Raw genomic sequence first — 24,962 nt, forward strand, 5'->3', positions numbered from 1 at the left:
CACAAATGATCAATAAAAGCTGTTGGACAAATAACTATGATAGAAACAGCATTACAGTGGGCTTCAATGAATAAGTACTAAAGTAAAAGAAAAAAAAAAAAAAAAAAAAAAAAAAAAAAACCACCATGTACCAGAGCCTCGTTGTCATGAAAAACAGAGACAGATGGGGAGACAGACCTATATGATGCTACAAATAGATGAATATCTTGTAAGGATTTCAACAAATGTTGTAAGACCTAGTCAAAATTTGAAAAACTACAGATTTGCTTGTGCTGCTGTACTGAAGTTCACCTGAAATCCAAGCCATAATATAATCATTATATATATTATCAAAGTTTCAAAAATAACAATAGAGAACATCCTTAAAGCCTGTATAAGATCTGGCACAATTAATTATGTCATTATTTAGTACAAATCCTGTGTTCGTACAAAAAAAGATTAAGAAACTTTGCTTTAATAGCTACTTTGGGAATGAGGTGTATCCTGTTCCCAACTTAAAAACAAAAAGTGTGCACATAAACTTCACGTGCAATGTTATATTTTACAGTAAGTCTCTCTTTAAAATGGTAGAACAATTCAGACACTGGAAAGATTAACAAATAATAGCACACTGATACAGTGAACTGCATGTGACCAGTTACAGGGTGTACATCACGTATGCCTGATAGCAACCCAAGACAGTCTGTTCAAGCACTCAAGGAATCTGCATATAATCATGCTTAATAAAAACCACAGAAAACTCCCGTTGCTGTTGGTTCCAAAGGACATTCATTTTTTAGAAAATTAAGTTGCGTCTTCATTTCTTCTGTATTGTTCAAATGTAAACAAATATTAGAAGTGGCAGAAACTGTAACCAAGGGGTTAAACTCTGTCTTGAATACAAAAATTCCAGTTATTCCATTGTTGTCTGCAAACACACACTCAAGAGCAACATTTAATCATGACACATACTTTCTATATTGTGACTGTAAGATTTAGTAATCAAAATGGCTACCATAATAAAAATGCATCCTGTCATTTTACCACTTAGAGATCCCCTGTATAATGCTCTTATTTAAAGGTCAGCTAATTTTATTATGGAAAGTAACTAATAACCTTTATTAATTCTTAGGCTTGCAGTTTTCTAGCACGTCAACCAAATAAACAACACACTGAAGGAAGACACAATACAAACCAAGCTGTTGATAAGAGTCTCTCCTGTATGGGCAAAAATCTGTATTTGCAATAGACAAAAGAGGTCATTAGAAATTTAATAAGTGGTTTTTGCTCTGGAAATTATGAAAGCATGTATAGACAAGGCTTTTTAAAAGCCAGGCTGCTGGTCCTCCCCCATGCTCCAAGATGCCGAGATCACTGAATGAGGTGCTAAGTCCACTAATGTCCAAGCACAACCAATAATCCCCAAAGTTATACAGCACCTTTTTTTTTTTTTTTGTCATTTCCTTAATTTGCAGGATGTGCACCATATTGGAGAACCTAAGAATTTTGCTTACAAACTTTTCTGTCTTTAATTTAATAAAATGACTGAACAACATGAAAATACCGAAGTTAAAAATAGATGTATTTGTATTTTATTCTCATCACATCTCTTGTATGGGAAGCATTATTAATGTTGCACACTATAAAATGATGCAAGAATATCCATCGTTTTATTAAGCATTTTTGTTTTACATAAGTAGATCAGAATGCAGCATTATTCATGATCAGCCTTTCCTAGCACACTGCTTTGGGTGAGTTTGTTCCTAAGAAACATTACTATGCTTGAAACCAAAAATAGCTATTTTTAGCTATTTAATCACATGAGGAAAAGACACCGTTTGTATCAGTCGTCTTTAATTTACAAAATAATTCCATAATGCACCCCACGCGTATATCATGAAAATCCCTGGCACGCAACCTCCGGGCTCGCACACCGTGAGCCGCGCGCCGGCTGCAAGTGGAAGCAAAATGGGTTTTAAAAGATTCCAGCAACAATAGCCTTGTGACTAAATCAGAAACAGAAGCAGAAGTCATGAGCCAAACAGATACCTATCGGTTTCCTTGAGCTTAATCTGATTAAAACATGGCTCTCAAAAATGTTAAATAGAATGCCACGTCAGAGAGCAGGCAAATGATAAAAATAGTTCATGACAGGAAATCATTATTAAACCAGCATTACTAGTGTATCTGTTATGGAAATTTCCCTGTAATTTTTCAAGGTTTCCCCTTATGCTTTTTCTTGAGTTGCCTGTTACACTTTTTTTTTTTTTCCCCTCAATGGCATGTAAGTTTGAGATGTAAAAAGAAAATTATCACTGCAATTTTCCAACTATACTCTGCTCAATACCATCTCAAGTGTGTCATACATCATCTTGTCATTCACTTTAACAAGAAATCACATAATATTCAGAGGCAGAAAATGATCCAAAATGGGCAAGTGCCACTATGGCAAAAACACATTCGTACAGCATCACAGAGGGGGAAAAAAAATAATAAAAAAAAAAATCTTAATTTCAAGGACTTCCGTAATGAAAGCATCTTAAAAATATTTAAGTGGGGGGAAAAGTTGCTATGAAAAGCTTCTGGGAATGACAGGAGAGCCGTTCTAGAGTCCACCAACTGAAAATAGAACAACAAAACTGTTGATAATACACTACTGCAGATAAACCTTAATGTTTTAAAAAGCTTACACAAATAAAATAAAATTCAGCACCCTAAAAAAATTTTAAAATAAAGTCACTATTACGATCCTTCCTACTATTACCAGCCCTTTCACAACCATCCTCTGGATTATCATGCCTTTAGAGCACTCCATGAAATACAAACCAGACTTGCAGCATCTTGTCCTGCATTTAGCTACCTGATCCAGAAAAAGCTTTTACAAAACCCCAACCAAAAAAAAATAAACACACACCAAAAAAAAATGCTTTTACAAGTTCTTATCTTACAAGGCTAACTCTAATTAATAAAAAGCTATTTTGGCATATGGAAGTGACTTCAAAGAAGCTTTAACAGCCACCCCCAAAACCCCTTGGTTTCTTTTTTAAATGTCATTGGTGGAGAAAAAGAAACCATCAATTAAATTATCTGTCTTTTCACTGAAAATAGGTATTTCACCTCTCGCGATGATTCAGGCTTCCTCGAAGAAGAGCCCGATTTAGTTGACTATTGATGGGCTGGTTTTCCAGCAGCAGAACACCCAACGACCCTCCAGAGCCTCTGCTCACCTTCCCGACGGCCCCTTCGCCCAGCCGCCTCCTCGCTGCTGCGCGTGGATACTCAAACACTGGCGGGTTTTTAAATTTTAAGTCAAACTCTGAATTATTTGGCACTGGCGCATCGTAAGACGAACACGTGGGGAAACGAAGAGGTACTTCAGGGACGTATCTAGACAGAACCAGGGCTAGTCTTTAATCAAACTCCAACTTCTGCCCACCTAAAATACAAGGGTGACAATGCAACACAGGAATAATGACAAATTTTAAAAGACGGCAGAGTTTTGCAAGTGTCTTCTAAGACCTTCTTGATTTTTGTCCTGGGTGTTGGCATATTCATCCTGCAACAGCCAAGCTATATCAGACTCAGCATGAAAGGGCACGTGCATCCTATTTACAGCAGTGCTTAAGCCTTATTCCATAAAGAGACTTCCAAAAGCACCCACATCTATTCTTCTTAATATCCCTCCCACATTAAGAAATTATTATCTAATACAGGGAGTAATCAGCTCATGGTCTTACTACACTCATCCTCCTTGACAAAGCAGGGAAAAAAATACCCAACTGTGAAGCATTAGAAAGTCAAAGTTCAAAACATCCACATTTATTGAGATCAACGCAAATTTATTTAGATCTCAACGCAACAAGACCGAGTGCTCTCTCTTGATACAGAAATGCCTATCTGCTGGCAAATTCACAGCCTGTATTTCTGCAGTGGGCCTCTACCAGGACACAGGCAATGTCACAGCCCAAAATGCCACAAAGAAAAGCTGATGAAAGTTAAAGCAGAAATGGTTGTAATGTTAATTTTAACATTTTACCGTGCCAGAACACAGTAAACCACAGAAATTTAAGGGGTGTGGAGAGCCAAGATGAACTAAGCTGGAGTCATCTGTAAACTTGTCTGCAAATGGTACCTGAAAATTACTTCAAAAGCTCTTAAAAAGGAAGCAGCTAACAAGACGAATTCCAAAATCCTGAAGTGTGGGTAATTCTGCCTTCCCCCTCTATCCCCTACCCTGGCTCCCCAAGTCTGCAGCAAGGACACAACACGGCTAAATCCAAAAGGTGTGAAGTTACAGCCAGGGCAGAATGAAGAGAAGTCACTTTTCACCGCGAGTATGCCGGCAATCAAGAAGAAATACTGATTTTTCATTTCAACTTCTCAATAAACACCAAATATTACCAAAACAAGATACCTGTATCATCTGAAATGCTGTCCTGCTGTCAGAATTAAATTGCTGCCTAATTTGAAATACCGACATAAAAGCATGGACTAATAGATGATTAACATATAATAGTATTAATAATAGCAGCAATAATATTAAGAACGGGCCATAAGACAGAGCCAAGCACGCCCTTCCAGGCGAGAACTGAATGGGCAGAGTTGAAGTGTGCACCAACAGCCATCTGGATCGATGCAAATTTGTTCACAGCGTGCCTTTTCTTATTTCATGCCCCCTCTCAGATCCGTTTCCTCTGTATTACCCTAGGAAACAAAACACGCAAGGGGAAAATAAGCATTCTTGTGGTTCTTAGGAGCAAAAAGATGTATGTGTAGAGTTATAGGAGGGCCAGAACACCTCCGATCACTGAAGGCTAAATGAGTCATCCACTTCAGAAGAATGACCAGTAATTAAACAAGAATCTGTAAAGCTGTTAAGCGCGAGTAGCAACGTCAACCTGTGACACTGAAGGCAGAGAAGCTTCTTGTGTACTGAAACTATCGGTATATCATACAGCGGAGTTGCTTGCAAAATAACCTCTCACCTAAGGAAATTCTTCTCCTTAGGAAGCCAAACAAAAACAATGTAAAATATTTATTGCCAGAAATTTCATCCCTGTTCCATAAACTGCTTAAGAGACATGACATCATGCTAACTACCTAGACCCGTCTGGTTGATAATAGTCCCAGACTTCAGGCTGAAGACTAAACTGCAGGAGCGTGGAAGGGTGCGAATCTACAGGTCATCGCCGACGTTGTACACAAATCTGACTCGCCAAAGCCAGAGCTGACACTCCAGCAAATATAGAAGGTCTGGCGGTGGCAGAGGCTGACGCCACAAAAACAAGTCTTGCACTATTTTTGTCGTCTTTTCAGCCTCCTTGGACTGCAAGTAGGAAGGCTTGCCTTTAAGTGGACCAGACCTACCTGCTCCATCCTCCAGTCCCTGTTTTCACTTGAATACCACAATTTCACGTGGTACAAACTCTACGTATTTCCTGGACATATTCACTGATGCACTAGCAAAATAGTTAGCAAGCCCCATGCCCTGACGGGACATTACTGTCTGGTTTTTATCAGTGAGCACTGCAAGCCGCATCTCCCTTTGCTCTGCGGTTTCTTCTTCCACATTGCTAGACCTGAGCTATGTGATCTTAAGCCTTTAGTGCTTTACTGAAGTCCTTTTTATACAGCTCACTTCTAAATCTTACTTATCTAGAAGTATTTGTCCGCTTTTCCTTTTCCAGGCCCTTACATCACTAAGTGTCAAGCGCTTGGCAATCTAATATTCACAAATCAGGCTTCAAAGATGCAATTCTGAATCGTCTTGACTCAGGTTGTGACGAGAAGGTGCAGGGACCCCCAAAAGCATCGCTCCCCGCTTCTGCAGGAAGGAGCAGATGGGCGACTTCCAGATGGCCGCCAACCTCGTCTCACCAATTTCAACATCTGTATCTTGAATTTCATCTCAGAGGATAGTCCCGAGACAGACTGCAGGTCACTGCCCACGGCTACAGGGCTTAGCCACAAGCCAAAGCATTTTGCAAAATGCAGAATGACAAGCCTGAAAAAAGGTTAAGACTAATTAAAGTTCGTAGCAGGGCATAGCTGAAAAACTGTTCAAAAGCAGACGTTAAGGAGAAATCCGTATGCATTTTAAGTGCATCTCAAATCAGCCTTTCTCTCCCCAGCCACAAACATCCCTTGTTTTCCACATGGTACCTTGCAAACCAAGGCATACCACAGCACTGGTCCTTTGTACCTTACAGGAATTAAGATGCGAACCATGACAACCCAACCAACCCCAAATGGTTTTTTTTGCTTCCAGGTCACCCCACGGCTGAGGATGGGCTTATTTTTCAGCTTCCAGACAAAAAGTCCGTAACAGCACTGGAAGAGCACTCACAAATGGGTTTGATCCAGCTTTAAACACAATAAACTTCCCAAGGCTCAGTGAAACAGTGGTCAATGAATTTTAGCTTGAAGTAACCAGAGTAATTTGTGAGATTTGGGTACCGTCTAAGCCTAATTTTAATGCAGCCACAAACGATATTGTTTCTTCCTATGAACTTAATCCAACTTCTCTTTGGGGCAGTTAAAAACTTTAAATCTACCAACAGGAAGGTAGCAAAACAATTCTGACTGCCACAATAAGAAGCCGGTATGAATTAATGATTTTACCAATTTCATAGCATATATTCTTCTACAGTTTAATAAATGCAAAAATTAAAATGTAACTGCTTTCTTATTCTGAGTGCATAATCTCCTCAAAGCGACTATTTCCAGACATTTAAAAGAAAAGTGTATTTTACAATAGGAAAAGTGAGTATACCGCATTTCAAAATCCATTAAAATATAAAATTCTGGTTACAGGCGCAACAATCTGCCTAATTAGTTTTTCCTAATTAGCAGGATGCTCTAACCTCTTTAATAAGACTTCTGTGGACAGAATGTTCCATATTGGTTATCCATCTGAGGAAAAAACTAAACAAATACTTCTGAAGTACAGCTAATAGAACAAGCGTGGTTGGGCTTCGTGGTCAGAAGGCTGCTCTGGCGTGTAATACTGGCAATCTGCAAAAACACAGAATATTCTACCTTAAATATACCACCACACTACAAACCCCTCCATATTTTAAAGACAAAATTAAAGATATTACACACAAGGGTTAATGAAGTTACAGTTTTAAATTCCACAGCATGTGCTGGGAGGCACACAAAAAAAACACCAAAAAAACCCCCCCAAAACCAAACCAAAACTAAAATAACATATGTATGGACCAAAATACACTGTGGAAAAGTGAGCTAAAGAGATAATGGGAAGGCAAATACCACAGTGATGCTGTAACAACCCAGAGCGTGGCTGCGTAGCCGTTTTCCTCCACTGTGAAGCATTTGCTTCACATGCACAGCTTTTGTACCTTCCTCTTCGTGATTCAAAGTCTTGGTATGCACCTAGCAATTAATAGGTAACAATATTATCTCCAAATCCCATCTTATCCAATAAGAACGTTCTCATTATTACTATATATTAACCGTGTAATTCAAAGGCTACCGGTTAAGAGAAATGCAGAGCCCCGGCAACATCTGTGGTCAGAGGCAGATGCTCGAGATAAAGAAAATTCAGGCCCCTGTTTTATTAGGGGTTTGCAGAGCAGCTGCCGAGCTTCATCTCAACAGCTGAAATATTCTTTATACTGCTTAAAAATGCAGGAAGCACACAAGTATCTCAGACTCCCTCCCTGCCACCAATTCATTCACCCCACTTGTTCCACCCATGCTCTGAACACATTGGTCTCATCACTCACCAATGGATCTCTTGAAGGCACAGGAAAACGATTATATCCTTCACTTTTTTCCAATCAGTATCTAAGAAAACTTAAGAGCCATGTGCAAAATATACTCTAAGAACAGTCCCTTGAAAAATGCCTGCTAATGACAGGAGGTACAGAGACAGCATAAATATTGTCTTCAAACATGCCTGAACCCCAGATACCCCATGCAATCCACAATGTCAATGACCTTCCATGCAACTGTTAACATTGGAAATTAGTATTTTAGAAGTATAGATGCTTACTTTTTAAATACTGAATGTAGACTCCACTCATTATAACATAGCATGGCACACTAAAATCTCGATTTTTCTTTTTCTGTATTGATATGCAGAAGCATATACAAGTGTTTTTCAGTCTATTTATACCAGAATGAGTATTAATTCAATGCAAGACCACTCTGCAGGTTCTCTGCTCCATGTTAAAGAAAAGAAGGAAGAAAACACAGGTTTTAGCATTTCTAACTTATGATGCAATTCTGAATAATTACATTAGACTCTAGTTTTCCAGTCTTTTCTGGAAACTATTCTTTTCTGAAACTCCTCCCTACCACCTTTGCCTAGAGAGCTTCCATCTTGTTGGAAAGTCCTGACATCTGTCTTTAAAGCACTTCAGACCTGAATGCTTCAACAGCCACAGAAACCATTGAAGACTGATTCCAAACTAGCTTGAGGTCACAAGATCCTCTGCAAGGCTGGCAATAAACCTCACAAGAGTAAGCACTACTGCAAATCAGACTCCACCTGTACCACCTTGAGTAGATGGTAATGCAACAGTCTAGAGTAGCTAGCTATGAGGACTCTGTAACCAAGTCCTCTTCCATATAGGTCTCTGGACTGATATCTCGAAGACATCATCTAAAGCAACCAGTAAACACAACGGGCAGTTGACCTGGGACAACTGCACTTCTCTCCCAATCAGGGTCCTGAAGTTTTGTGAAAGTAATGGAGAGAAAAAAAGGCAAAACCAGCAGGGTCAGCAGGCATGACTTGTACGATACAAGGGCAGGTATGAAGTCACTGTTTGCTCCTGGGGTAACTGAGAGTCAGAAATGCCAAGAGATGCGTAACACCTGATGGCAATGCTGGGCTAACTCAAGTACCAACCACCTACTCAACTTCTTTTTCCTCCCACTTTGCTACCACACAACTAAGACTTGTGGATGTAACAATAACTCTTGAACCAACTTTACTCTAGGATAAGGATAGCATAAAGAAGTAATTTAAGGACTGAAGTCAAAAAAGAACAAACAAGAAAAAGGTCAGTCTACTGCTGAAGACCAAAAAACTTCAAAAACTTGCCAAATATGACAAAATAGGCTGTTCATAGAGGACCCCTGCAATCTATCTAATCAAAACCTTCACCCTTCTCCATCCACCTATTAACATCCAACACGAGCCTCAGCCTGTGTCAAGATGAACTGGACACCCTTGAAGGAAAACAGGTCTAAAGCACACATTCCTTTTTTTGTCAATGGATACAAGGCAGACAGAAGCTATGTCTGGCACTGTAAACAGTATGATGTAGAGTACGTCAGTACTTCCTTCAGAAATAACATCTAATTTTGGCTCATCCACAATTTATTACAGTATAGCTATAGCAAGAGAAATGCTCCTTCTAAGTTAATTTAGGAATCATTTCACTCAAAAAAAAAAATCTAAATCCTTTGTTACAATTTCCCCCAAAATTCATCTCCTCTTCTTGCATAGTTTTAGTGTCTTTAGCACTATTTCTCCAAATTCATTTGGCATCTAAAATTTTTTAACTGTTGTTTTTAATAAAATTGATTACCAGGAAATTTCTGCATATGCACAGTTTAAAGTAATTCCACTCCTCAGGGTTTAAACATAGAGATGTCGCTATGCATGATAACTGTTCCATGTTTAGTGAGTTACAACTATTCTGTCATGAGCAGGAAATGCATTTTGCTCCAAAAGCCAAAGGCACTGTCAAACCTGCAGCAATCTGCAGAACAGTAGGAAAAAAATGCCTGCAAACTAACTGCTACTAGATAATGGTCCCATTTATCATTCTTAAATTCCATCTTTAATTAAAAATGGGATATTCTCTTACATAAATAAAAAAAATGCAGATGTTCTCAAATGACTCCTTTTCAATTTAATTCTTCTGTATATAATATACACAGTATTATATACATTCAAAAATTTCATGTTATTACATAATACTTAATTCCAAGATGATTTTTCCATATTCCAAATCGACAAACATCTCCATTATATGTAAAATATGTTATGTCAAAAAAAATCACCACTCTTCAAGAAAACACAAGTTAACAAAACTCATAGCAGGAATACCACAAAAGTGCAACAAAAATTAAAGTTGAAATAAATTTTCTATTCCTTTACTTATAATAATTTACACCTTTTTTAAAAAACATTTGATAAATCATTTGTTTAAACAATTTAAGTAGTTACATCAGGTAAAATTGGTGTGACAGAAACATTAGGCCTGCTCTAGATACATCTTTCCTCATACTAATTATCCAAAACAATACTGTTAACAGATATAAATTCTTCAAGTAATTCTTCTGCAAAAAGAAAATCACATATTTGCTTTTGATGTTGTGTCCACTGCTGTTTCCTTCATTCTTCCTTCAAGTTGCTATTAGACAGAAATATAAGCTCCAGCATGCAACAAGTAAAATGGAAATTAAGAGAGCTAAAACAAAAAATGATGAACAAGCAGGCGAGGTTATAAACATAAACAATTAAAAAAAAAAGTGCTCTAAAATGGAAAGCATTCTTTAAAATGATTGTGTCCACTGGACCATCAGAGTATATGTGCAGGAGGAAGGGAGGAAAAGACAGGGACAAAGGACAAAGGCAAGGAAGGGAAAATACTGTCCAAGGAAATAAAGAGATTGCAAAAATCTTCATTATGGAATTATGAACAAAAAAAGCCTTTTGGTTGCTTTGTGTTTGTCAAAGATACTCAAATGACTAGACAAAATTTACATAGATTTTCAATATTTTTTTTGAAGGGAGGGTAAGTGAATCATCATAATGATTCAAAGCATACCAATACCAGGTATCATTTCCAAGATACTTGGGCTGAGTAGTATAAGAGGGAAGAGGAGAAGAAAATAAATTGATCAAACTGTGATTTGGGGGAGTCAGAAGTCCATCTTAAACACATTCCATCGCACCGTAATTTGGCATATAGATTGTAATCGGACTACAGCCTAGGTATATGTCGCACGTTTAGGGAAAAATCGACATCATAATCCACAAAATCGAGTATTTTATGGCCCAATTTAGATTAGCATTTCAGTTTGATACAGAAGAGCATTTATGAAGCAACCATCCATCTCACAACCATCCTCACGTAGAGTGCCTCAGCTCTCACCAGAGTGGTCTCCAAGATTATGAACTAGATCCCTTCAGATGAAACTACACGAGGAGGTGACATTCCCAGAGAGCATTTAACGGACTCCAGTGTTGTCTTGTGGACATTCAGTCCTTAAGAACCAGGCTACGCTTAGTCTGAAATAAAACCCCCTGAAATAACGCTCTCCATGGACATTGGACCAGGAGCACCACTTCACTCTACCACCTCTCCACAACCCTATCCAGTTGCGTTACCTGTTAACAGGTATCACCTGCCTATGCAATCATGTGCACATTATAAATCTGTCGACAGTTGCAATCCCAGAGGAATCAAGGAGATAAAACCAGAAAACACCTGAGGGCACATTTGCTAGAGTGACCGTGGCCCTGGTCGGTGCCTTCAAAATCCACGGTGAAACTCATGGACGCCCACAGCAGATGCCAACAGCCCACAGCTGGCGTGAAAAAGCAGCTGGAGAAATACTGCTTGAACTTTCAAGACTGTACCACCCAAGCTCGTCAGAAGAAGCCCCTACCAAGTGGTCACGGCAGTTGCAGTCAACGGAGACAAGGTGAGCAGTTATGGCACGAGTGGGAGCAAAACCTGCTGAGCAGGGTCCTGAGCTCTCAGGTACCGAATTCTTGGTCTGTTGTAGACTGGCAGCTGAGATGTCCCCAGCTACCTGAACCAAGACTTTCAAACGTCAAGGTATTTGGGTCAGGTTAATACTTGCAAAAAAAAAAAAAAAAAAAAAAAAAATTAAGTGTTAAGGTAGTTCTCCCAAAACTGTTTTGCTATAAACAGTTTGCATAACAAAACTTCTTTTCATTATGTATCAATTCACAAAATCCAGCCAAGCTGTGAGTAGTTAAGGAAGTTAGTTATGACACCGGAATACAAAGCTATAAATCCAAATCATGTGCAAACCAAGTATCTGACAAAATTTGTACTATTTACTTCTTCAGTGGAAAAAAAAATAAAAAATTTGAGATTAGGAAAAAAGCAGCACAGAAAAAAATAAAAAACAAAAATCAAGATTTTTTTTTTCTTTATTAGACACATACCAAAAGCTTTGTTTCTTTCCCTTTGGAAGATCAAATGAGTGTTGTGGACTAGAATGACAATGAATTGTAAAATGTATCATATTCTTTATAAAATAGCACTGTGTATGTTATTTGAAAATAGAAATGTAATGTAATCCATAACTAATCTAGAAATAAAATATATACACAGCAACCATTTAAAAGGACAGATAAAATACTCATTAAAATCCTAAGTGTAGAAATACTGAATCATAATGCACAATTTCATTACGTTTTACTGCCAGAAATGTAAATATCAATTCTCCAGGTGATACATAAAATTCATTTTAGAAAGAAAAAGAAGGATTTCACCCGGCTTTGAGAATATAAAGGAAAACACATGCTAGGGTTTGAAAAACCAGACTGTTCTTTCCTTGTCTCATCAGAATATTTTTCTGGAATTTCAGCAAATCTTTTACACATCAAACGGACAACTGCCATTTCACATTAGCACTTTCTACAGATCACCCAGCAGTCCCAACCAGCGTCCTTCCCGGTCCTGCACTTCTTGCATCGTGTTCATCATTCCCATCTTATTTCTGCCAAATTTGAGATCATATATATACTTCCACCGGCTTCAAAGGAAGGAGCCTGCATTTAAATTAATTGAAAACCTCTTTTAACTATCCAAATCGTGAAATTGCCTAATAACGGGACTGTATTTAAAAAAAAAAGCATGTTGGACAAATTAAACAACTAAAGTTTTTGGAGGGAAGACTGCATGTGGGGTTTTCCACACAAAAACGTAAAGAAAACCTGTCACTTTTAAAATGAATAGCTACCATCTGCCAGCATTTTATCTGAGGCAAAGTTGATTAATGCAAAGTGAATGTTTAAGATCACATTGCTGTCTGCCTGAATAAGTTTCAGGTAGTTTACTCAGAAAATTATTTGTCCTGTTTCTTAAAATAATTTTTTTGTTGTTGTTACTGGATTCTTCCCCCTGAGGTTTTACGCAGCCAGACCTAAGAATAAAAAAAAACATTTGCTCTCAAATCGCCGAACTGTACAAGGACTTTGTGCACCAGAACATTGTTTCTGGCCCCTCTGCGCCGCGGCAGCAAGGTAATTAATCTGCCCGACAAAGGAGATCCTACCTCCTTCAGCGGCTTCATGAAAACTTTCAGGCAGCCTCTCTCCATCCTACTGCAAAGTGAATTTTAGCAGTCTAATTGTGAGCAGAGAAACCACAGCAGTGCTGTTATCCTCAATAGGAAATGATTTTGCCCTTAGACCTTACTTCATTTTTTACTGGATTACCTAATTCTTACTGGATTCATTTTTTTGCTGGATTACTTGATTTTCGACCTTTATTTACAGTATCTTCCCGATTAAAGAAAAATAAATTTGTTATAGAATTTACACATTTTCCTTTTGTTAACTCTATCAAAGCACTGCTTTATATTAGTGTTCTGATAAAAATCATTCTCAAATACATTTGATTATATGCTTTTCTTTAAAAGTTTGTTTCCTTTGAACAATAGCATTTTCAGAAGCCGTTTTCAGAACAGATTTGGGGCAACTTTAACCTAAATCACACAAAACCCAGCTTTATGCGTACGTTCCCACGTTATGTACTTCCAGCATCAGATGGCCTCCAAGTTTTTCCCTCCTCGGTGGGAATTTCACACCCGTTATTCAGGCTGGGACACCCTCTATTATCCGGGGCTACAGAAGTGGAGGGCATCATCTGTGATAAGTGGTGGAGCTTCATGCTGTTCCATATGGACGTATATTCTTTTTGCTTACACTTTAAGCTGGCTGGACACCAGCCAGCTCTGGTCAGAAGTCACAAAGTTGTTTAAGTCAGTACATGGTGCCTGTGTCTCGTATCTCGGTGGGGTTTATTGGTTTAGGCTCGACACGGCGCTAGGACGGCCATCTGGCCCCCGGTGCGAATCTAGCTCCCGACCGGCTAGTTCAAAGCGTGGGAAGGACGAACGCGTACGCGTTTGCACGAGCCCACGTGAACGAACCTTGGTGAACGCAACCGATTTGTTTAAAAAAAAAACACGCAAGCAAGTTTAGCATTAATGAAATTAAAGTAGTAATGACCCTTTACTCAGCTAGGGAGCATGAAAGGGGAGCACGGGACGAAGCAGTGTGTCCTGTACCCTCCTTTGGACATCTCTACAGCGAGGTAAGAACGTCATTATTTGTATCCGTCAGTGAGGCTATAGAAATGAGTAAGTTACGCCCACATGTTTTTTTCAATCAAAGATGAGATCTGAAACCCGTCTTCAGAGAGTGATGGCTATTATGTTTAGCCACCTTATTTCTTCATCCCTTTGTATCAACTGATTAAAGTACAAAGCACAACTCACCAGCCTATTCTCTAGGAGCACGGTCCACTGCATCTGACCTAAAACTGCACAAAACTGCAGTTAAAATGCACAAACACTTCTTAACTTTACACTGAACAACAAAGAAATGGCATGAAACTAAGAAAAGCTCTGGGCAGAAAATTATTCAGCAATTCCAAGAAGGTGAGCCACATCCCATCTTCAAATGTAATGAAGTTGAATAGTAAGACCCAAATACACGTTCTTGGAAGTCGATACCATAGATGAGATTCAAGTTTTATTCACCTATATACAGAAGCAAACAGCACAAAATATGCTCCCCCCCAAAAATAGTATCAGGTAAACTTTTTTTTTTTAAATTGCAGGTACATGGTCATCTTTTCTTTAACTAACGTACTACTCACACATACAATTTATTTATTTCTTACCTGAGTGTTATTAGGGCCAAACGCTGGGAAGGCCTCTAATGCAGGGAAAATAATTCCACTTCCTACAAAGATTATATAAAGCTGCACTTCCAGCATTTGACATAACAATGTAAAAAGACAGAAATGTTCCAAGCACAAATGGGCATCTATGTATTCAGCTTTAATGAAATGGCTGAAATTTGCCCTGCCTTGCTTCAGTTCACATCTTCAAACATCTTCCCCAGGACATATTACTTGCAGATATTTTTTTGAAAAGAAAATATCTAGAAAACAGTAAGTACTCTACCTTATCAATGCTCACACATGCAAGCTGTGTTACGTTTTCAGTGAGACTGAACTACTCACTGGAATAAAAATTTACAGGAATACCGTTTTTAAGAAGACATTCAGGTGACACCACTCCATCAGTTAGTAAAGAATTCACTCTATAATAATGCATTTTCTCCTTATAGAACCAAATGAAAGCATCAGATCTGAAACAATTTTAAATCTAGTAGTCTTCACAGGTTATTTAAAAAAAACCCAACAAACCCCACATCTACATTATATACTGTTGGAATATACTAGACATTGCTGAACACCATACCTCCCAGTTCTGTTTGTGCTTTTTTTTTCCCCAGAGCTCTATTAATTGAAAACAATGATTTGTTTTCTCTTTTGTAAAATGTAAAAAGCATAGAGTTTGTCTTTAAAATATAGTTGTCAAATATCAAGGGGTATATATATGCTAACATTTACCCTAGGGGTATTTCAGGGCTAGAGTCCATTACAAATAAAATCTTTATTCATATGAACAGCTACCTGGGGGGCAATACTGAATGTTACACATAATATTTATATATATATATTTAAAATAATCTAGCAGTGCTATTAAAACAAACTGGAAGCTACACTGCATTTAGTCTCCCTGTTTTGCAGATCTAAGTCTTATACTACTAACTTTTTTGGTTTTGAATTACTTTCTGTAGAGGATAGTCCCTAAAATATAAAATGCTTTCGTCTAGTGTGTCATATCAACTGGTTTATTATTTGAAATGTAAAAGATTGTTCATGGTAATAAAGAATCGAATTACAGAAAAAAGAAAAGCAACCCTTTTTTTCTTTCCATTAAATCGTGCAACAGTATCTTCGAATTTGAGAACTTTCCTTAAGAAAAAAAAAAGGCTAAAAAAATTCTTTTTTGTTACATGCTTTCTAGAATTACTGAAGAGTCACTGTGTGCTATGGAAAACAACCTTAGACAAGATCAGACACCTACATTTATCAAAGAGTTTAAGCTGTCTGAAGCAAGTTGGGAGACAAAGCAGACAACGCAGCAGCTCTGCAGACTGCCAGCAGCGTGAGGAGGTCACATCTCTCTGCTGGACCTTCCTAATTTAAGGAATGAAGATGATAATATTCCATCAACTGCTAACAAAACTCTTTAATTGTTGAAAAGCTTGTCTAGAGAAAGCAGACAGTAATTCTGCCCTTCTTCAGTACATTTCAAATGCTGTGATTTGGAAATTGCCACAAGGATGAAACTCCTCTTACTAATGCAACATCCAAACAGACACTTTCTTTCCAATTAAGGAAAAATCATGTAAGCTTCTGTACAGCAATTAAGAAAGCTCTTAAAAATACTCAGTTCTACGGCTGCTGTACATCAATATATTAGACTATTTCAAGTGTAGTGGCCAAGTAAGCCACCTTTAAAAACTCTCCTTATGGCCTTCCAAGTTGGAGGGACTTGCTGTGTGCCTCATCTTCCCCATTCATCAAGGCTTCTGTCCTCCTTTAAGGAGATGAATGAAGACATGAGCTGGTTTAACGACACACTGCACAATGAAGCCATGAAAACAGAAAAGCAACATTTTTTCTAGAGAAACACAGCACAGCCTTTGCATCAGGGAACTAATATAAATCTGTGCAGTGTTGCAGATAAAACACTAAGTGTCCGGTACCTTCCAAAATAGCTACATGTGTTCCCCTTGAAGCGTGAGGACATCTCCCTGTGACAATTTTGGGTAGATCTCCTCGTTTTTGCACGGGAACATCATTTTATTGCACACCAAGGTATCGGCCGCACGGTTCACAAAAGTAATGTTAGATGCACCGCTTGTTACCAATTCAGCTTTAATTCTTGCTCAAGGGAGTACATGTCTGTGCTCCAATAAAAGTATTTGCAAGTTCATCACAAACCCTTTAGTCACTGCAGAGTATCTGAATTTAACATCTATGATTCTGCACCATATATTCTGCTTCAAAAGCACTTTCTAGACTGTTCCTTAACTCACAGAGCATCACCTGAAAACTAACAAACATGCTTCCTTCCCATAATCAGCTTGTATGTATAGAAGTATAGATCTTTGAAAATGTATATATACTGCTGCTGTATAGATATATAGCAGTATCAGATTTATTCGCATCAGTATTTTTTCTCACACATAACAGCATCTTAAAATACAGTTTGAAAAGAAAAATTTAGTAATGCAGATCTGTCACCAAAAGTGTTTGCACTCAAAATATTTGTGACCTTTCTGTATTATTAAACGCACAAATAGAAACAAGGTATTTATGAAGTGTCCCATTTATGAAAATCACTTGTAAAAGAAAATTTTTATTCCACAAATAATGTCAATATTATAAATAATGCAAATTTGGTATTTCCCATGACCTCAGAAGAAGGTTGAAATATGTAAATATGTAATTCAAAACACACACTCCTGCCAGTTTGCAATGAGAATTTTGTCTTAAACTACTACCTGGGAAGCAGATCTTTAGTGGTTACTAGCAAGCTAGAAATAGAAGAATCAATGTTAATTTTAATCAATGCTTTTTCTAATAGGAGAGAGTAGTCAGCCTCATTAGGTTGTAGTCTGGTGCACTTATACTTTCAATTTAATAAAATACTTGAAACATTCAATTACAAAACAAAGATTAAAAATGTGCAAGTAAAGTAGAAGGTACCTCTATCAGTTTCCCTCTCAGCAGTCACATCAGCCCTTGTTCCTAAAATTTGATCCTGCCTGCCAGGATAAGGTACATACTCTTTTTTAAACATTGCATCTGTGTCAACTTTGACTATTTGATTCTGTCTGATCAAACCCTAACAGCAACAGCAAAGAAAAAGCTTTCCTCTCTAAGTTGCTCGATGGGTTATATCAGATTTATTTGCTGTCAGTAAAGGTTATATTTGCACATAAGTCTATGACAGATTGCAAGTTTATTAACTTCAAGTGAGTTTTCAAGCTGCTGGGTTGAGGGGGGTTTTGTTGGGTTGTTGGTTTTTTGGGGGGTTTTGGGGGGGGGGGGGGTCATTCCCTCCCCCTTCCCCCAAGATGCAGGTTACTTGACAAATTGGAGTTAAGTTATCTTAGGTCAATGTAACTGTAAGTTAAACTAATGAAGTGTATGTCTATGAGTGATGTCTGATTAGTTTAATACAGTTAGTGCTGGACAGCTTGGGCTGCTGACCTTGAAGGAACACAGATAACATTGTGATGCGTTGGAGGATGTGGTTGCGATACAAGACAAATTTACATAACAGTTTGTCATATACACTCCTCCAAAACAAAATTGTTGCAAAAGGAAAGCTATAGGAAACCAACGCTAAATGCCTCGCACAAGACAAACCAGGGAAAATTAATTATAACATTTGGCTTGGGATGGTAGCTTATTTTAAATGCAAGCCAGAAGCAGGCACAGAAAAGGTGCAGACATTTGTATCGTATGCATCCCAAAACGGATTAGACATGTTTGGGGCAACACTGTTCAAATACAGCCTTCTATAGCACACGATCTATTCTTGAAAAATCATATTGCTTCCCCAGTTGACAATGTCTACTTGCTCCTGGTAACAAATACCAGACCCAGTTCTGAACTGTAACTAGTTAGCACATCATTTAGGTGTGCTCAGAGTCCTGCCGAAGTTTGTTCTGTTGCTGAAAAGCAGCTGCTTGTGCTCAGACATCCCCGTGCACGAACAGGCTCTCTCCACGAAGGTGCAAAGTCAACTGAGTGCTCATTTACTACCCACGCCGTGATGCTCTGCTGCATGCTCCGAGCGGAGCACGTACAGCACCACGCGATATGTCCCTGCTCGAGACAATCATCTTACCACATCTCAACTGATCAGGTAAGCCAAGCAAAATTGCTCGTTTTAAAGACAGCTTGGTTCTGGAGTGACTGATTCTCACTACATGATAGCTATCTGTTGACCTAAATAGTCTGCTTTTATCAGTCCAGGTTCTAGCTGATAGAAATTTGCCACTTACATAAATGCATAATTGACATCCACAGTTGCTGGCACATTACAGAACCGGACCGTCATTAAGATAAAACTGCTCCCTTAATCCTCCAGGTCAGCTGAGTAGTACACTGATAAATCAGACTTGCTAATAGATACATCGTGATACTGCAAGTGAGGAAGCTTGCAGCATTCACATGTGTGCCATCTTTCAACCTGATCTGTGAAGCACAGCATTTCTGTGCTTCACACTGTGAAACACAGTAATATTTCAGTATTACTGAATTCACTTGATAATTATTTTAAAATAAGATGTACATATACACGTATACACCAACAGGTATCCGTATATTTGCACTCTTAGAGACTCTCAAGGACTACCGATGCAAGACAAAACAGTCTAGGAAACTCTAAAACATGGCAGTAATTTCCCAGTTAAACCCCAAGAAGTCAATGCAAGAAGAACAACTTGTATTGTCCACTGCAAATCTCCATTTGCTTGTGCATACATGCTTGCATGCACATAACCAAAGACTCAGCTCAAGAGACCTGGTTGAAGGCCTCCCTGTAATTTAAGTTTAGAAATTATTCAATCCCTGGGTTACCTGTAATTAGTACTTGTTGGCACTGTTTGCATGAAATAAAGAGCAGCAGTCCGTGCTTTCCAATGCCACTTCTTGGCAGGAAGCGTACAGAGGACACAGTCGTCTTGTAGCTCTTCCTGGAGAAGATCCATCAGCTGTTTGTGGGAACCACCATAAAAGGCTTCAATGAGAAGAACACTCATTTTCCAAATACTTCAGAACTGTTTGGATTCTGAAAATGACAACAGAGAATATTTTACTTTAAAAACACTTTTTTTTTATTTAAGAAAATTATATTGGAAAAAGCGCAAACATATTGCAAAGCATTAGTGTCGTCATTTTTCCTGTGAAATTAATCCTTCATATTATATTAATGAGTTTACTTCAGAAAAAACTACTTAGCAATTATGATGACAAAATTATCACACCTATTAGTTTCAACCATTAAAAGATACTGTTTGTAATTTTTAAATGAATCAAAGTGTGCAGGACTTAAAAAAAAACCTGTATTTTGAATTTATTGTTTTGTTTTCAATCAGATATTTAAAAGCAGTTTTACTTTACACACTCACTCTTAAATACATGCAATTCTTCCATAGCTTAGGAAATAGTTTATTCATTTTTACATAGGTTTGCCCCCTTTTCCTAGATAAAACTAAAGAACAACTCAACCACACTTCAGCCCCTATGCTTGCTAGTAAGGGTAATTTGGGTGACTTAAAGCCAGCGAGCAGCCTGGGGAGATGCAGTCTGAGCATCCCCTCAGGACTCTCTCCTGCATCACTGGGAGCTGGGATCACCACCCGAGCAACACGCTCAGACCCTACAAGAGATGAAAACCACGTTGAGGGTTTGGGGGTGGGTTTTTTGCGGGGTTTGGTTTGGGTTTTTTTTGGTTTTGTTCTTTTTTTTTTTTTGAGTACTCCAAAATGGCTGGAAGAGAACCTTATTGCAGGTTTAAGGAAGCTCTGATGAGAAGCCCCAGAGCTGCTCACAAACAGGATGCAAAACGTGCTGCCCAAAGTGAAGGGAAAGATGAAAACCTTGTGACTATTGCTCATCTCTTTCATGAGTCACAGACTTGGGGTACTGAAAAGCTGCTTTTCAGATGCTTCAAGCAAAACCATCACATACAAAAGTTGAAAACAAAACCCTGAAAGGTATTCACCATCCATGACTGCCTCCCTCACGGTTTCCTTCTCAACATACCCTAACAAGGGAGAACTGACTCTCTTTAAACTTATTTGCTCAGGCTTCGTGTTTGATGCTGTATATTGCAAGACTGTACATCCATTTCCTGACCTGTAATTGCTAGTGGTTTCAGACTGTAATCCTTATCTTCTCAAAGCCTCTGGTGACAAGAAGTGAGAATTCAACAGAGAACTACGCACTCTCCAGAAAATCTCAATCATCATCTCAACCTTGAAATTTAGTTAAATTCAAGTTCGGGTTAAAAAAATCAGTATTCTGTAATCAGAAGGTAGAAAACAAACAAACAAACAAACAAAACCTTACAAGTGCATTGTAGCTATTGAAAGATCAACTAGCCAGCAACAAAAATCCAAACACTGAATAAATTTAATTGGGAGACAAAACTTAAGAAGCCTCTAGATAGCTTTGAGCCGTTGGCCCATCAGGGTGTAAGCTGAAACAGCAGTGTAGATCTGGTGGGTCATCACAGATCTATCAGCAAGTGAAAAAGTATTCCATGCTCTGGATTTCTTGCCATAATCCAGCCTGGATTCAGGTTATAATTTGCTCTATTATTCACTCCCCTGTTCTGTTTCAAATAAATTTTTTTTTTGACAAATATGTTCCTTTCAAAAGAAAAAGGATAGCCTTCTGGAAGCAGAGACTTCACTCCATTTTGGAGCTTGCTTCTTTTCAGGTAGCAAAGCAGATTCTGATTTCTTTTCCACTGACCTAATTTCAAAAATCACACTTTTGAGATCACTGACGTTTTCTGAATTTACAATGATGTAACCGAAATCATACTCTCTACTCCAAAGCCCTTTTGGAGCCTGCAGGGTAATAACTGCTATAAAAACACAAGCTGTGTTTTAGAATATGCACTATTCACCTAAAGAACAATTTGTAATTAATCATGCTACGCTTGTCATCAAATGTCGCCGAAAATTTAACTCAAAGGACTAGAGGGAAGTGTTTTGCAAATTCAGCCCCTAAAAAAAACGGGTACGTGAAAAGTTAGTAAATGCCACTGACTCAGTCACTCAGAGAGAATGCGTTGCAGTTAATTTACAAATCATTAGCGGTATCAGTAATAAAGTAATCCGTTCATGAAATATCTGATCAAATTGCACTTCATCAGACTAGTTCTGAAACTGGTTTTTATCACTCAGTTTAGCTGAATCGACAACGTGCTCTTTGGTTTTATTTTGCAACAGTTCTCACTGTACGTCGTCCCTTATGGGGACAGAGAATGACTGTACATGCTGACGGTAAGACACTTTTTCAGTTCTCAGGTTTCCTTCTTGCTTAGAGATCCTGACATTTAGGTCATTCTGCATTTATCCTACCTTTACATCTATTAATAAAAATGCGTTATGCAAATATTACACAAATATCGCCATACAATAAACTCCCTTTGGTTATTTACATCAGGAAACTGCGTTGAAATTGTGGATGCATCATGGAGTGGGTGTTAGATGGCTCTCGCTATGCAATTCTTCATAACACTCATAGACCCCATGGCAGCAGCACGCGAGGGTGAAAATCAGCAGTGACACATTTTTCAGAGACGATCTGAAGCTCAAAGGCTTTCTTACATGACTCTCGCTCCCCCAAAAAATGTAGGTACTGCTCACTAAAATCCTCACTAGCATTTGTAGGACTCCAGTGTCGTATGATCTGTATACATTACCAGCAATACATATCACATTCAATTTAGAAAAAATGTTATATAAGGAGCAGTATATGGCATGCTTTGTTCTTGTTTTTTTTTTACAAGATGCTACCAAAATATGAAACTACTAAAGAATAATGGCAATATGATATATGTCACGTCGACTTCAGGGGTTGATTAAGCTGGAGCAATGAAAAGTCTTCTGTTTTAAAAAGATACACTGATAATGCAAAGGAAATTATATATACACACTAATAATTTCTTGTATTCAAAAGGCACAGAGGAGGTAGGACACAGCCATTTACCTCATATTTCACCCACGACTTCCAGTTTTGTTCACATACAAAAATAACATCTATTATTTTTGCTTTATTTCCCTTGACCTAGCCAAGTTAAGGTAAATATGTACCATATACTCCTCGGAGGTCTCGAAAAGACACAGCTGATAAACGGCCTGAGAACATTCACCCTATCTGATGGAATGCAATCCTCAATTAAATATAAATCACTCCAGGTATTCTTTTCCCCATTTCAAAGAAAACAACAAATACTAGAAAAACAGAACTGCTTCCCCTTTCTCATTACAGTGCTTCCTCTCTGGAGCCAGCAATCCTGGGTGTTCCTCCAACAGCTCAACCCCATCCGCGGGGCTGCAGCACCCTTTGCTTTGAAAATCTGTTACTCTGCCTACACCGTATGTAGCAGCACCTTCTTCAGGATATACATTACTAAGAAATTATCTGGAAGAAGAAAATCCTTCCAAGTGCTAACAGTGTCAGGACTGACCTGACTAATACAGAGGTATACTGAAGCACTGAGAAATTTAGGTAGGTAATTAGGTGCTGTCTCAAAGCCAGCATCTCACAGTGACATTCATCCAGGAGTTTTGTCATTTGCTTCAGCCCTACCGCACGGTGAGCACGTTGCAGAAAAATGGCAAGTGATGGAGTCCCTAAATGGGCTACTGCTGTTTGATACTGCTGTTTTCCTTTAAAAGAAATTCTGAGTACTATGCAGAGCAATAAATAAACATTTACTTTAATGGCACAGAAGAATTAACTGTTCAACTAGCCACAGAAACCATGCCTTCTTTTTAAACTCTAGGTGAACACCAACTAAAGTATTTTTGTTAAGCAACCTAGGTAGAGAAAACTCATCATTTTCCATGATTTATTAAAGGACATACATTCACTCTGTCTTATAAACAGAAGTGTGGTTTCACAAATATCAGCGTAGCTCGCATCAGAAAGCCGTAATTAGCTCCATTCATTGATGTATTCAGACAACATAAATTACAGATCATGTTTAAATATCTGTCCAACAAAATAGTTGAGCAACAATCCAAAACCAAAGGAATAATTGTTAATATATTCCATAGGTAGAGAGCTGCTATTAGTTACAGGAAATAAGGTATATGGTTTCAGTAATGATTGTTTTAACGGTCACAGTCCCACACATATGAGAAATTTATTCCACCACCGTATCCAGAGCACACGTGGTTCAGTATCTTATAACTCAACCGACTACAAAACACATCAGGTATGCATTGTGGACATAAACATACTTATAACCTTTGATTATTTCCGATAAACACACCGTAATACCTAATACAGGCAAAAACTTCTCACGTTCCACATTCTGATGAAATGGGATTTTCCAAAGGACCGTTACAGGGTCTTCACCTTTCTCCCTCTGCCCCTTCTCCCTCCCGGCCCCACAATACGCACCCACCCGAAGGGTGGATGCGGCGAATACTCACACACAAACCTAGATTGAAAGAGCCTGCGTTACCCTCCCACTCATGACAATGACTCACCGAAACACCAGAGCTATACCTTAAACACAATCACATCTTAATGTTTGACCAAAATTCACCTCGTATTTAGATCACCCAAAAGTACCGGCTCTAAGGTTTGTCATTACTAAACTGTGTAAGTGCACAAAGCAAGAATGCCACTTAATTTATCTGTTATATAAATCAACTGGAAAAAGCAAAAAAGTCTCTACTTCTTTTGAGAATGCGCTAAACCAAAATCGCTCACCTTTACTTGGATGTCTGCATCAGCACTAATATTAATTTACTGGTGACACCCATTAACCACAGTCTGTCCCATCCACACAACCCGAGAGTTGCAAAAACCTACAGAACGCCAAAACCCAGTATTACCCGCAGGCACCAAGGATGCTAAACACTGTCTACGCTGAAACCTGTATGGATTGCACTGCCTGCTTTTGTTTCACTGAACACTAAAACACAACGTTTAATTTTATTGTGCTTATGATCTACGTATCGGTTTTGCAAAGATAGTCTTTCGTTACGTTGACAATCAATTCCCAGCCAGAAATAAAAATAGTGAATGGGAGAAAATGGCGTA

At 38.4% G+C, this 24,962-nt stretch overlaps 1 protein-coding gene across 1 annotated transcript in view; it reads right to left on the reverse strand.

Moving 5' to 3' along the window:
• GTDC1 (glycosyltransferase-like domain containing 1) overlaps positions 1-24,962 on the reverse strand; it is a 174,192-nt gene that overhangs the window by 103,911 nt on the left and 45,319 nt on the right. Inside the window, exon 3 of the mRNA XM_010575191.1 lies at positions 19,746-19,956. Coding sequence (XP_010573493.1) covers positions 19,746-19,927 — 182 coding nt within the window. The 5' untranslated portion in view covers positions 19,928-19,956. The remainder of the gene's footprint in view (positions 1-19,745; positions 19,957-24,962) is intronic.

The sequence above is a fragment of the Haliaeetus leucocephalus genome, unplaced genomic scaffold (assembly GCF_000737465.1).
Source record: "Haliaeetus leucocephalus isolate CR32 unplaced genomic scaffold, Haliaeetus_leucocephalus-4.0 Scaffold451, whole genome shotgun sequence".
NCBI lineage: Eukaryota > Metazoa > Chordata > Aves > Accipitriformes > Accipitridae > Haliaeetus > Haliaeetus leucocephalus.